This window comes from Centropristis striata, chromosome 8 (genome assembly GCF_030273125.1).
Source record: "Centropristis striata isolate RG_2023a ecotype Rhode Island chromosome 8, C.striata_1.0, whole genome shotgun sequence".
NCBI classification, from domain to species: domain Eukaryota; kingdom Metazoa; phylum Chordata; class Actinopteri; order Perciformes; family Serranidae; genus Centropristis; species Centropristis striata.
The window spans coordinates 36,559,805-36,573,016 of record NC_081524.1 but is presented as its reverse complement, the minus strand read 5'-3'; the positions used below and the strand labels follow the sequence as shown (position 1 = coordinate 36,573,016).

Below are 13,212 nucleotides of genomic sequence, written 5' to 3'. Positions count from 1 at the left end.
AATTGTCCAACTTAAAATTTTATCGAAGTTTGTTGCCTTGAAATTTTGAGTTCACCCAACTTTTCTTTTTTTGCAGTGTGGTCATGGTTGTGTTCACTGACATGCACCAGCAGGATTACAGAGATGATGAAGACCAAATTGTTCTCCAGTGTCAGCTGTGCTTTGCTCTGTCTCCCTTCTTCTTTTTCTCAAATCTCTCTCACACAGAAGAAGGTTCACAGGCATTAATGAGCACATGCAGAGTCTCAGGTGAAGGGCATGTTAGCATCCTTAACATACAGACAGCACAACACCACATCAGCTGTTTTGACACAGTGTGAGACCAACAGCTGCTGAGATACAGCTTCATACACGATGCCTGTTGAACTCTGATGAGTCTCTGGGGTCAGTTTTTGTTACTGCCCACCTCAATGCTCCATGTTAGTTTCTCAAAATGTTCTGCAACTCAGTCTGCAGAAAATCTATCTAAAATTCCTTTTTAATGGTGCATGCAAAGAGTGATCTTGAATGATGCTGAATCACCGGCACCAGTGAACGTTTTGAACAATGGTTGGTTATAAAGTCATCCAGACAACACCACATGATGTGTGAGCATGACAAACCAAATTCCTTATGTTAAGCTTGCAGTGGTGGGAAAAATTAGTCAGCCAGAGAACTAGTTAGAGAACTAGAATCTATGTTTGCAGTCTGGGAAAAGATATTGCTCTCTGGTCAGAAAAACATTTCCCATTTAGTCACATTTTGAACTAATGCTATTACTGGAAGCATTGTTATTGAGCTCCTCATGATTACCTTAATGGTCTGTACAGAGATAGAAATAGAGATTTGCACTTTACAAAGAAGATAGGACACAGACTGTCTGTATAAATACACTGGCAGTTTGTTATTTTAAATTATAGTTCTGATATGTTAATGATACGAAATACAGCATGTTTGGCTGTTTTTTTAGGGAAAGGCAAGACATCTAGAATATTTCAAGTTGATGGAAAGGTGCAGCCATAAAACATACTGAGTCTTGGGTTTGAATACATTTTATAAACTATGTGTAGCTTCAATGAAGAGCTGGAACAAGCTGACACAAACCATGTAGCATGTGACACTGTCAGACAGAGCGGAATAAGAAACTTAAGCAGGAATCTAAATATTTGTACTTGTTTTTAGCAGGTTAGTGAACATGAAGATGGTAAACACATCAACTTGAAAAAAGAAACTTGGTCTTCTAACTTTGTTTCCTATTGTAAGAGTTCAAACAACACTAAAATTAGCAACTAGACTGGCTGAAACATTCTGTGACTCAGTGAATAAATGCATGCCTGGCCAAGTGACTGCATGACCGAGCATTTTCCTTTAAGCCTTATCTACATTCTGCACTCCAAGTCTCTTAAAAGTGAAGCCAAAGGAACATTGTGGGCTTCTGAGTGTCCACAGGAGATATAGAGAGAGAGGAAGAGCTTGTGCTTGTCCAACATTGCACAGAGGTGTCAAAAACTGAGCTACTTTGCCAAACAAAGAGTCTGAGCGAGAGCCAAACAGGCTGCAGGACTCTAAGAGGAACGTCCACAAACAGTGCAAATAAATCACAAGAAACATGGCAGACTTAAAGGCTACGTTAAAACTCCACGAGAGAGTTGACCGAGGTTGCTGTGTGGAAAATAACCCATGTGGGATGACAGACTGGCCACTCACATCTAAACTATTTAGCTTTTCTTCCAAATATAGTCTGTATATTCCACATTACATCAACAGGACAAGTACCTTGATCAACAGCTGCAGTTCTCCATGTATACACTGCTTCAAGCTTTACTGCAGCTAAACCATTTATAGATAAGACATTATAAACAGCCTGTATAAAATAAATTATGTTACACCATAAATGTGTTATAGTAGCCCCATTGTATGTCTTGGAAAGAGAAAAATAAATTTTTCACAATAAAACTAGCCCTTTACATGGACATAGGTTGGATAATATCAACACTAATAGAGATAAAAGCATTATATTGTGTAGTATGACTGTATTGTATGAATGGGATATATTTTATTGTATCAGTTATAGTGAGTGAGGAGCACATGCACACTGTCAGTCAGGAATATGATCAGTGATTGTTCCAGTGTGGACACATGGCTACAAAACGAGCTACTCTTACCCAGGAGCTCTTTGGGGACCTCTGACACTTCTTCGCTCATTTTTGCTGAAGATAATAATCCAAAAACAACGGGGAGAGTTCAGTCAACACGCCGAGAAGCCTCAGATAATGAGGGAACAAGGAGCGGGAGAGGGAAGTGTCAAGTGGTGCCGCCGCCGCCGGTGGTGCCTTTCTCCCGGTTACATGCTCCTCTCCTCCTCTCGCGGTGTCCGGACAATGTCTCCGCGTCCCTCTGGGTGCATCTCCTCTCGGTTCAAACGGGGTTCAAAGGTTCAATGCAGGGGAAAGAGAAAGAACAAACACTCGCTAAACTCTTCTTAAAATCATGGTGAGAGTCAGCAGATGGAGCGCTTCAGAGAGATGGGAAGACCGCCGCGCGCACACATCCTCTCCGGCCGGGGCCCTACCGGAAAGCTGTCGGTAATACAGCAGCACAGCAGCCAATAGTGGAGAACCGGGGACCGGGGCCCCTCCCCGCTCCGTGATGCGACAGCCAGGCAGCCGATGCGATGCCGGGGCGTTGTGGCGTGGCAGGAGGGGGCGGTGGCGGTGGTGGTGGTGTCAGCCTGATATTAATGAGCAGACACTACAATAGTGGTTCCCAAGATGGGGACCAGGGACCTCTAGTGGTCCTTGACGAGGTCTCAAGGGGTCTTAATCTCATGCTTGTGTTGCAGTACAGGAGGGGATGTACATAAATACATGACCAACACTAGTCCCAGTAGATAATATAGCCATAATGTAGGATATTAATACAGGTCTACTGGAACTAGCCTAATAAGGCATTATTATAATTATGATTATATAATAATAATAATAATAATAATAATAATAATAATAATAATAATGATAATTATTATTATTATTATTATTATTATTATTATTATTATTATTATTAATAATAATAATAATAACAACAGATTGTTTAGTCTTACTAAAATATATCCATAAAACACACAGATATATACTGCATAAAAGCTCCTTTAATAGACGTAAAAAATAAATAAAAATAAAAATAATAATAATAACAGCTTGTTTAGTCTTACTAAAATATATCCATAAAACACATAGACATATACTGCATAACACCTCCTTTAATATACCTAAAAAATAAATAAATAATAATAATAATAACAATAATGATAATAATAATAACAGCTTGTTTAATCTTACTAAAATATATCCATAAAACACACAGACATAAACTGCATAAAAACTCCTTTAATATACCTAAAATAAATGAATAATAATAATAATAATAATAATAATAATGATAATAATAATAACAGCTTGTTTGGTCCTACTAAAATATATCCATAAAACACACAGACATAAACTGCATAAAAACTTCTTTAATATACCTAAAAAATAAATGATAATAATAATAATAATAATGATAATAATAACAGCTTGTTTAGTCTTGCTAAAATATATCCATAAAACACACAGACATAAACTGCATAAAAGCTCCTTTAACAGACCTAAAAAAATAAATAATAATAATAATAATAATAATAACAGCTTGTTTAGTCTTACTAAAATATATCCATAAAACAAACAGACATGTACAACTTTTACATTTTGTCCTCTATTTTATGTTTTTATTGAAAAAAAAATCTAAAATGCCCCATTCAGGTTACTTTAACATTTCCCTTGTTTATTTTTTAATTGTTAATATGGACTTGTACATGAATATATATTCAATACCTCTTTTCAGTGTCTCATACAGTTTCATCAAATGTCAGTAGGCCAATATATTTTCAAATGTTTCAATTGATGATGACCAAAGAGGTAAGGAAAGGCGACAGCGACACCTTGTGGTAATATGATGAAAGCACAAGCAAACTTAGATAATGACACTATTACTTCTTTATTTAGCTGCTGCACGTGACAAAGTTTTCACACAACTTACAGGATTTCATACATCTCTATAATAACATTTATTTTAGTTATGGCTCAATTTGAAGCATAAGTTTCTATAATATCTATCACATCCCTGAGTAATTCCACAAAATGGTGTTTAACACTAAGTTTGAACAGTTACTTTCAGTCACTTTTTCTTTCTTATAAATAGTCTGATCTGAGTTTAAAATTCACAAACATCTTTGAAATATCAACAAGTCTTTGATGCAAAGCTTACACTCTCAACTTACTTATGTAAATGGAACACATATATTAAAATACTTGTTTTCAAATGGTCAGAGGTATATGTTATCTATACTGTATGTACCATGGACTGTGTCAGTCTACATGTAATTATAAGAATGGTACGGTACAGCTTGGGCTCTGCTGCTTTATGTCACTGACTATCTTCTCCAGTTTTTCTCTCATGACGCAGAGCTTGGAATCTGTCAGCATCTGTGGCATTGATTTCAGCTGCTCCACTGTAGCCTGCGCCAACCACGCTCTGATTTGATCCAGGACAGGTCCTCTCTGTCCGGGGAGAGTGACGTCATCTGCCTTTTGAATGTACCTGTTGGAGGGACATGATAGTTTATAAGCGTCTCTGTAGCATACAGTGAATTGAGGCTGAAGTCGAAAAAAAGGGGGTAAATAATAGTAAATAATAATAATAATTTTAAAAAGACTAGTCTAAACTCACCTGGTAAGAAATAGCTTCATTCTCCCCGGACGTAACTTGTTCATACTGAAGAATTCCTGGAAGAAAGCCCTGAGTGTGTCAACTGAAAAAGAAAAAGTTGAACTTCGTGAGTTTTAAATCAAACTTTTTATTATTTTTTTTAATTTGTCGTAGCAAAATGTTTCGTACCATTTGCAAGATCCTCGCAAGAGCCACACATTGTGTCCTGGTAAATTGAGCCGGGGAGGAGCGCAATCTGTCCGGTTGCGCATCCCTGGTGTTTGACGCACTGATCCACCGCAGAAGATGAGGTGGAGAAGTAGCCATCGGCACACTTTTCACAAACAGTGTTCATTGTTAACGTACCTACAGAAAGAACAATACATCTTGGGTCATAACAATGCTTTAAAAAAATATGAAAAAGGGAAAACAAATCATTTTTCTCAGATATATACCGTTGGTTTTGACACCGTGTCCGGGCCCACACTCTGAGTGTCTCATGCAGAAGTCCCCGGTAGCGTAGAAGCCCTGTTTGCAGCGACAGACTCTATTGGTGGTCGCCGTGCACTCCGTCTCCACCTCCTGGTTCTCACTGCAGAAGGTGTAGCAGTACAGACACCTGGGGAGGTAGTTCCACAGCTCGGTGAAGTGCTGGTTTCTGCACGGTGCGCACTGTGTGGGCGTCGTGGCGGTGCAGTACGCAGACATGTACTCGCCGGGTGGACACTTGTTACAGGTCAGGGTTTCCCCGGTGCGCGTGTCCCGGTGCACAAAGGTGGGAACGGGGTCCCCCGCTGAGACTCCGCGGAGGACGCAGAGCAGCGCCGGTAAGAGGAGCTGAGGAGAGGAGCAGGACTACCGTTAGCTGCTGCAGTCTCTGTGTTTAACACAACTATCACTGTTACTATTACTACTAAAACGTGACTTTACTACAGCTGTTTAAAAAGGCTGACACTCGAGATTGTCTACAATACTACGAATACTACTGTAATTCCTGCTTGCTGAAAGGGTACAGTAGTAATACACGGTGGAATAACTAATACTATTACTTTTACTCTTTCCATATAATGATTGTGACAATGTGATTTATTTTTGACAGATAAAGTGTATATCTTTTAAAATCTCTTCCAAACATATCACAATGGAAATTAAACCACAATTAACATTGGATTGTGTCTGAAAACAAATTGTATAATTGTAAATGTTTTATTATCAGATTATCAGATGTATTATTACAGATAATAATACAAACAAGCAATAACAATTATGTTAGAATGGTAGTTGAGATATGTGATACATATTTGGGTGGTCTTTATATTCACCGCTTTGGTTCAATCACTGCCATGCAATGAAAATGAGAAATTACTGAATTGGAAAAGTGTGTGTGATGTTATATTAAATTGGAAATTGCCTATATAGATCTTAATACAATCACTGTAAATGATTATAGCAGCATTTGTGTCTTTAAAATATACAATAATTCAGCCAGAGTATTTTCAATCAGTGCACCTCAGTTGACACTTAAGATGATATTTGCTTGTTTCTCTGTAAGTCAACCTGTCACTCCTCAGAGTTAGAATATTGACTTGCTTTGTCTCTAAATGTTAAAACACATCAACTCTGCTGGCATCAGTTGTAAGATTAATATACATTATTAAGCCAAAAACATCTCTTTAACATAATTACATGATTATAGGGTATATGTCCAGTGTCAATTTACAGTTTGATTGCTTAAGAATTTTACACAAAACCTTAAAAAAATAGTGTCCAAACCTCTACATCTGATGATAATTTGAATAATTTCCATATTAATTTCATCATTTAAAGCATCACAATCATCCTGGCTGTCTATGTCTTTGCCATATTTATCATCTAAGTCAGATTATCTGCATACAGAGTACTCACCATGCTGATGATGTGCATGTTGAAACCTTTGTTTGAGGGTTTGACGTTAGGATCAGTGTCATTTTATAGGGTGGAGTTCATAAGGAACTAGACACCGTGGGCGTATAGGGTTTTTGCGGACAGCGAGTTGTAAAGCTGAGTTTTTTTTTTTTTTTTTAAAAAGGTCAAACAGTTCCACCTATATTATGCTGAATTTCAAAGAGGAAAGAAAACAAAGGTAAAGGAAGTATTAGATGAGGTGAGATTGCGTGTGATTATGAGAAGAAATTGACATCTACACTGTCGAAATCAGCTTCTCATTTACTGGAATTACATCAGACTTCATCAAATTTGTCATCCAAAAATATGAGACCTGAAATCCACACCGTGGTGTGAGGTCTGTGGCAATGTCATTTATTTATATATTTTAATATTACAATTATTATCTATTTATTGTCATTTTTGAAACATTTCCACAAATACTGTATTGTGATCTTGGATTGATTTGAAGTAAAGTAAATGAAAAAGTAAAATATTCTCATTAAATGCACCATTACAAAAAGTTTAACTTTACAGTGATTTAGCTAAATTAAATTGACATTTATCATTATAATTCCACACTTAAGAGCTCATGACTCAGAGATTTTCAAATTTTAAAACTGCAAAGGAAACGCAACTTTAACAAGAACCTCATTTTAATATTTCCATGGAACCTAATCTGGTGATTTTTTTTAGATAAACTAAAAACGTGTTTTTTGAATGATTTTCCACGAGCTGGTTGTTGAGACAGCCTCAGGTATGCCAGCGTGCCAATGTAGTATGTCACCGTTTTCTTTTTAACCACTGAGTCACTGAGTGAGAAGTATTGTAAGACATACGATGATTACATAAACCCTTGGGAGAAGATTTGTTTTAAAATACTCCAATGAGTCAAGCAAGTTTCTACGCGTCTCTAAACTTCCCCTTCTTCCACAGAATACGACTACAGGGTGTGTTTATGATGAATAAGAGCTAGTATACACTTCTGTTGTGTACACGTTGTGGGGCAACAGAGTTGAATGGAAGCCCAATTTGTAACTTTTTCTTCTGATGTTTGTGATCTTGTATGTAAAATGTGCAATTTTGTGTAAGACCCACTGTCCTTACCGGAAAAAAATCTATATAAGTCATCTGTGCAAGCACCCAATTCCAACAAATATAGACGTTAGTTGTTGCTGACCTGTAGCCAACCTCTGGTAGCCGGAGGAATTATGATGGGAGCAAAGGAGGAGGTCATGTCTCATAGTTTTTGTGACAAAGTCTGTGGAGGGAGGAGGTCAGGGTGGAGGGAGGGGTCAATAGTATGTCCTCTAGGAGTTTCATGTCCCATGTGAAACCAAAAGTCAACAATTTTATTTTAAGTTGCAGACAGTATGTACACTGCAAAAAAAAAGAAAATTTGGGTGAACTCAAAATTTCAAGGCAACAAACTTTGATAAAATTTTAATCCTTACTTCTGCTAACTTCTGCGATGTGCTGAACTGGCACGATTGTAACGCCGCTATGAAATGTCAGCTAATGTTGCGACCACAATTTTGAGTTAGCATTGATACGCTAATGGCTACTCTTGTAGCTGTAACAAGCAGCGCCGCTAGCATCAGTTAGCAGCTAGCATCAGTTAGCCGCTAGCATCAGTTAGCCGCTAGCATCAGTTAGCCGCTAGCTTTCGCTAATGACCGAATTTCACCGCTTTCCCACATTTCACAACAAAGAAATAAGAGTTAGCAGAACTATTGTCCCTTGTTGTGAACCCCAACTTAAAGATATAAGTAACAACAACTCACAAACTTGTTTTTGAGCAGACAACTGGCTTCATTTGTTGTGCTAACTTACATTATTGCCCTAAATGTCAATCATTTATATTTCCAAGTTTTACCAACTCAAATCACTGTTTTAGGCCAAAAAATACAAGTTTACAGTGTACGTTTATGTAATTCAGCTTCTGTACTTAACTACGTCTTATAAAGTGACTTAGGAGTCCATGTGCCATACACATATGTAATTACGTGTAACCACCATTTTATACAGTCTATGGTAACCACGGGACAATTTAAATGTGAACTTTTTTCCAAACCTAACCAAGTAGTTCCATTTTTCTGTTTCTGTTTTGATGTTAACATGTTTATAACTTTGCAACCTTTTGTCAACGTTAAATAGAACAGTCACATATTTAAATCAGTGACTTTGCGACAGTTTTACGTCAGACTGTTACATGTGAGTTTTTCGTAAGATATCATACAGACTGTTGTATGAGGAGTTGTTGACTTATCTTAATCCAAACAAAATTTTCCTAAACCTGAGCAAGTAGTTCCATCAGTAAGTGCTTCCCAATGTCAAATAGAACGTTCTTACATGTCATTTTGGCAACTGGCCATGAGGACGTTATGAGGACGTGTTGTTGCATTCAAAGGCCTACTAACTAGCTTTCTGGAGCTTTCAACAGCATCTTACTAATGTTGGCCGTAAAAGTGCTTTAATGTTCAGAAAAGCTAGTAAGTAAAACTTTGATTTTACATAAAAATATTACAAATACTGTCCCCAAAGATCAAGAAATAACCCTTCTCCTATAAAAGAAAATCAGCCCAAAGTCTCAAGGTCATTAGTGTTTAGTTCATCAGTCAATAGTTAAAGATATGACTGATTGTAGGATGTATGCTAAGTCAATCACAGGTCACATTCCCATTGAAATAGCCCAGACTGACACTCCCATGGGAAAATATTTGATGGTGAATAAGATACTTCAGAGCCAGATGACGATGTTGATGATCCAAGATGTTAAGTTTCCTTCAAAGAGGATTCAGAGTAAATCAGGCCAACAAGGTTTGCCAGGACTTCCATCCATATCCATGACATAAAATTGGCATTTGAGCCCCTTCTGTCGTCACCCACAAAGAAAATTATATTGAACATGACGATGTGGATGGAAAATTCTGAAACCTTTACTCAAAAAGGCTTCGACCTGAGCATTAAACACATATTTCCAACCTGTTAAGACGGGCCAATCACAGTGCTTCTGCCAGTGTGAGGTAAAGTGGTCGGGGTAGCATTAGTTTACCATTTCTCCTTAGTCATTATTTGCGTACTAGGATTACACATTCAGGCAGTGGGGAAGGAAGTATCACATTTTTTTCTTCAGGAAAATGACTGATACCACACTGTAAAAATATTCTAGAAACAAAATAACAGTCCTGCATTTAAAATGTCACTTAATAATAGTCACTCCATGCATAAAAAATCTCACTTTTGTTTTATTACAAGAATAATAAAACAATCAAAGTAGTTTTGTCAATCAACTAATTGATTACTCAGTAACTTTTAGGCCTTGTAGCTGTAACAAGCAGCGTGGCTAGCATCAGTTAGCCGCTAGCATCAGTTAGCCGCTAGCTTTCGATAATGACCGAATTTCACTATTGTCCCTTGTTGTTTTTGAGCAGACAACTGGCTTAATTTCTTTGTTGTGCTAACTTACATAATTGCCCTTAATGTCAATTATTTAAATTTCCAAGTTTTACTAACTTAAATCACTGTTTTAGGCCAAAAAATACAAGTTGGCTTTTTGCAGTAATTAAAGCTGTCAAGATAAATGTAGTGGAGTATAAACTGCAACATTTCCCTCTGATGGCATGAAAAGAAAAGACTCTTTAAAGGCAGACTACCAGAGGACCAGGACAGAACGTGATACGCTTCAAATATGGATGTAAAAAAACTGTGGATGCTTCACACACATCTTCACCAGGCAGCTCTAAAGATTTTCAAAATCAACACAATTTCTAGGGAGGTACACACGATTAGTTTCACCAAATGCGAAATATGGTCACAATCAGGGCAACAATGTTTGCCAGCACTTCCATCCATATCCATGGCATAAAATTGGCATTTGAGGTTATTCCTTCCTCACACATGAAGCAAATTAAACTTGACATGACAGAAGAGGATGGAACATTCTTAAACCTTTACTCAACACACGATTAGTTTCACTAAATGTGAAATATGTGATCATAATCTCCAACCTCTATTCCTGTGTTATTGCATTGAATTATAGCCAGAAATGTGTTTTTGATACCCACTTTAATGCCACATTGAAGTTGACCTTTGACCTTTTGGATATAAAATGTGATCACTTCACCATTTTAACCCTTTAAGACATTATGTCATTATTAGCATATGAATTTCAGCTTGTGCCGACCTGGAGGAATAAATCAAATCCAGTTGCTTATTTATAAAGAAACAACACATTTTTACAAACTGATTTTAATCAGATCATTTGACATTAGTGTTCACAAGTTACACGAGCTTAAAGAGGACCAGTCAGGCATATATACAATAAAGACCATACATTTAATAATATAAAAGTGATAAAACAAAATATAAAACAAATATCACTTCATGAACTTGCAGCATTTGGAATCCAGTATTTCTGATAAAGTAATAAAAACAAGCCTTTACATATTCAGAAAGTAAAATTATTATTTTTTAAATAGAAAACAATTGCACTCCTTTGTACATTCATAAAGCTGACAATTAAAAAAAATTCAGATGAGCTTTACTTGCCAGCAGTCCAGAACAAACCAACAAACAAAGGAAAACTGTAGCAAATACATGTATTTCATTATGAAACCAAATCCTTCCTCTCAATCAGCGAGAAAGCAATAATAAAAAAAAAAACAACACAACATCTGCCAGCCTATCTTCCATAAAATAGTGTGCTATTTACATCTTAAATAGTTTTTCATTTTTCACAGACTCCGGTCAAAAAGTTCCCAGGAAACCTTTTTTTTTGTTTCGGTCTGCCTGGAATACACAGATTTTTGATAGTTTTTCTTTCTTTTTTTAAGGCTTAGTAGATTCATAGGTTCAAACAGATACTGATGCTAGGCTCACATCAAACATTAAGCAAATTTACACACCACTTCATAATACGGAGGTGAATTTCACTGCTTTCTCCAGGAAATTGATCTGGATGACTACCAGTAGGGTGCAACTGCAGAGATATGAACCTAAAATGAACCGATTTTGCTTTATTAATTGCAATGAATGTATTAAAGTATGCCGACAAAACAGATTTAGAAAAAGTTGGAATTCAACAAGAAGCCAAGCACACAACTTTTAAAATGCTTGTTTTCTGAATGGAGTTTGGATCAATCAGGGCTATGCAGGAGAATCTCAACGCTGATTATTGACAGCTTCACCCTTATTTCTCGCTTGAGTTGCAAAATTCACATCACCCTGACTTTGTATGTTATTGCGCTGTGTGAAAAATGTGCTTAGCGTTTGGTGTGGAAACCGCAAGAGGTTGGTATCATAAGCATCCCTTGACACCTCATATCTAAACATCTTTATATCTGCAAAAGTTTTTGCTCAGAAAATTCAGAGAGGCAAAGAAGAATCTACCTTCCCATGTTGCCCTTATGTTACAGTTAGGCACTACATGCATAGCTTGACATCATTTGGTGATATCTTAAAGACCTGACATTATCACGTTACCCATGTCTGTTACTCTTTCACATACATTTATCCCCCTGCTCACTAAGTGTGTTTGGTGTTCTTTTATCTGCATTAGTGTCTGTTTATGCTATAAATGGCATATATTCCTGCTTGTACCTCCCAAACCTCTATTCATTTAAAGGCTTATGAGCCTTAAAACACGACTCATCGTGAAGCATGCTGACAAACATCTTCTCATACATCTTGTGCGCCGAGGTGGTTCCTATGATGCGGCTGATCTTCTTCAAGACTTTCAGCAGATGGCGTGGTGCCCCCTGGCTGCGCAGCACCCTCAGACTGTGAGACAGAGCTTTGGCCAGATCCAGGTCATAGTTTGCCATCTTCCAGAGGTGAAGAAGCTGCAGGATGTACTGCCTCGGCAGGCAAGTAGAGAAGATGGCTTGGACATCCTCCTGCTGAACTTTGACTCCAGGCAGGCTGTTGGTGACCTTCACGAGGTCATCCAGGGTCAGGTTTTTGAGGCCGTTGCAGCGGGAGACTTTCCTCTCACAGTGGTTCACACCTGGATGGACAGGGTGCAACCGTTAATATACAAATCCAAGTCTTAGAGTGGCTAAAAATTAGGGCAGATTTCCTTAATTTTGCGGGATTGGCCGATTCTTTTACGTCAAATTGATCTTATCTAGCGATCTTATCTACCTCGATAATAACCCCCCACTGGCGAAGCAGTGCTCCCAACTTTGTTGCTAAATTTAGCAACTTTTCAGACCCCCTTAGCAACTATTTTTCAAGAAAGCGACTGGAGACAAATCCAGCTACTCCTTCTTCCTCTTCTTAACGAGCCGCTAACGAGCCGGAGGCCGGCTCATTAAGAAGAGCCGCCGCTAGCGGCAATTAGCTACAGTTAGCTCTGTAGCAGTACAGTGTGTATGTGCTAACAGGCTAACAGTTAGCTCTGTAGCAGTACAGTGTGTATGTGCTGCTGCTGCGGGAGGTGTTCACTTAGTGATCTCCGTTTGTTTACAACAAGCACCGACACTCTGTTTCTTCTTCTACAGTTTGGCATCTAGCCGCCACACTGTATAATCAAATGCTACGCTGCCCCCGTGTGGAAGGCAC

The 13,212-nt window shown here is 37.8% G+C and overlaps 3 protein-coding genes across 3 annotated transcripts in view; all 3 read right to left on the bottom strand.

Annotated features, from left to right (window-relative positions):
* LOC131976922 (F-actin-uncapping protein LRRC16A-like) overlaps positions 1-2,530 on the bottom strand; it is a 113,213-nt gene extending 110,683 nt beyond the window's left edge. The window contains exon 1 of the mRNA XM_059340141.1: positions 2,145-2,530. Within this exon, the coding sequence (XP_059196124.1) occupies positions 2,145-2,184 (40 nt within the window). The 5' untranslated portion in view covers positions 2,185-2,530. The remainder of the gene's footprint in view (positions 1-2,144) is intronic.
* Positions 2,531-4,001: 1,471 nt separating this feature from the next.
* On the bottom strand, positions 4,002-6,648 carry LOC131976761 (tumor necrosis factor receptor superfamily member 6B-like). The gene is made up of 5 exons (XM_059339914.1): positions 6,631-6,648; positions 5,181-5,562; positions 4,915-5,091; positions 4,747-4,828; positions 4,002-4,617 (listed from the first exon to the last, which is right to left on the bottom strand). The coding sequence occupies exons 1-5, from the start codon at positions 6,646-6,648 to the stop codon at positions 4,401-4,403; spliced, it is 876 nt and encodes a 291-aa protein (XP_059195897.1). The 3' UTR covers positions 4,002-4,400.
* Positions 6,649-10,898: 4,250 nt separating this feature from the next.
* LOC131976489 (tumor necrosis factor receptor superfamily member 11B-like) overlaps positions 10,899-13,212 on the bottom strand; it is a 29,139-nt gene continuing 26,825 nt past the window's right edge. Inside the window, exon 6 of the mRNA XM_059339551.1 lies at positions 10,899-12,655. Within this exon, the coding sequence (XP_059195534.1) occupies positions 12,261-12,655 (395 nt within the window). The 3' untranslated portion in view covers positions 10,899-12,260. The remainder of the gene's footprint in view (positions 12,656-13,212) is intronic.

Bases quoted from the DNA above. Each gene is read 5' to 3' on its own strand.
- LOC131976761 (XM_059339914.1), bottom strand. The intron at 5,092-5,180 runs GTATATATCTGA...TTCTTTCTGTAG, and splicing joins ACACGGTGTCAAAACCAACG to GTACGTTAACAATGAACACT. The intron at 4,829-4,914 runs GTACGAAACATT...TTTCTTTTTCAG, and splicing joins TTGCGAGGATCTTGCAAATG to TTGACACACTCAGGGCTTTC.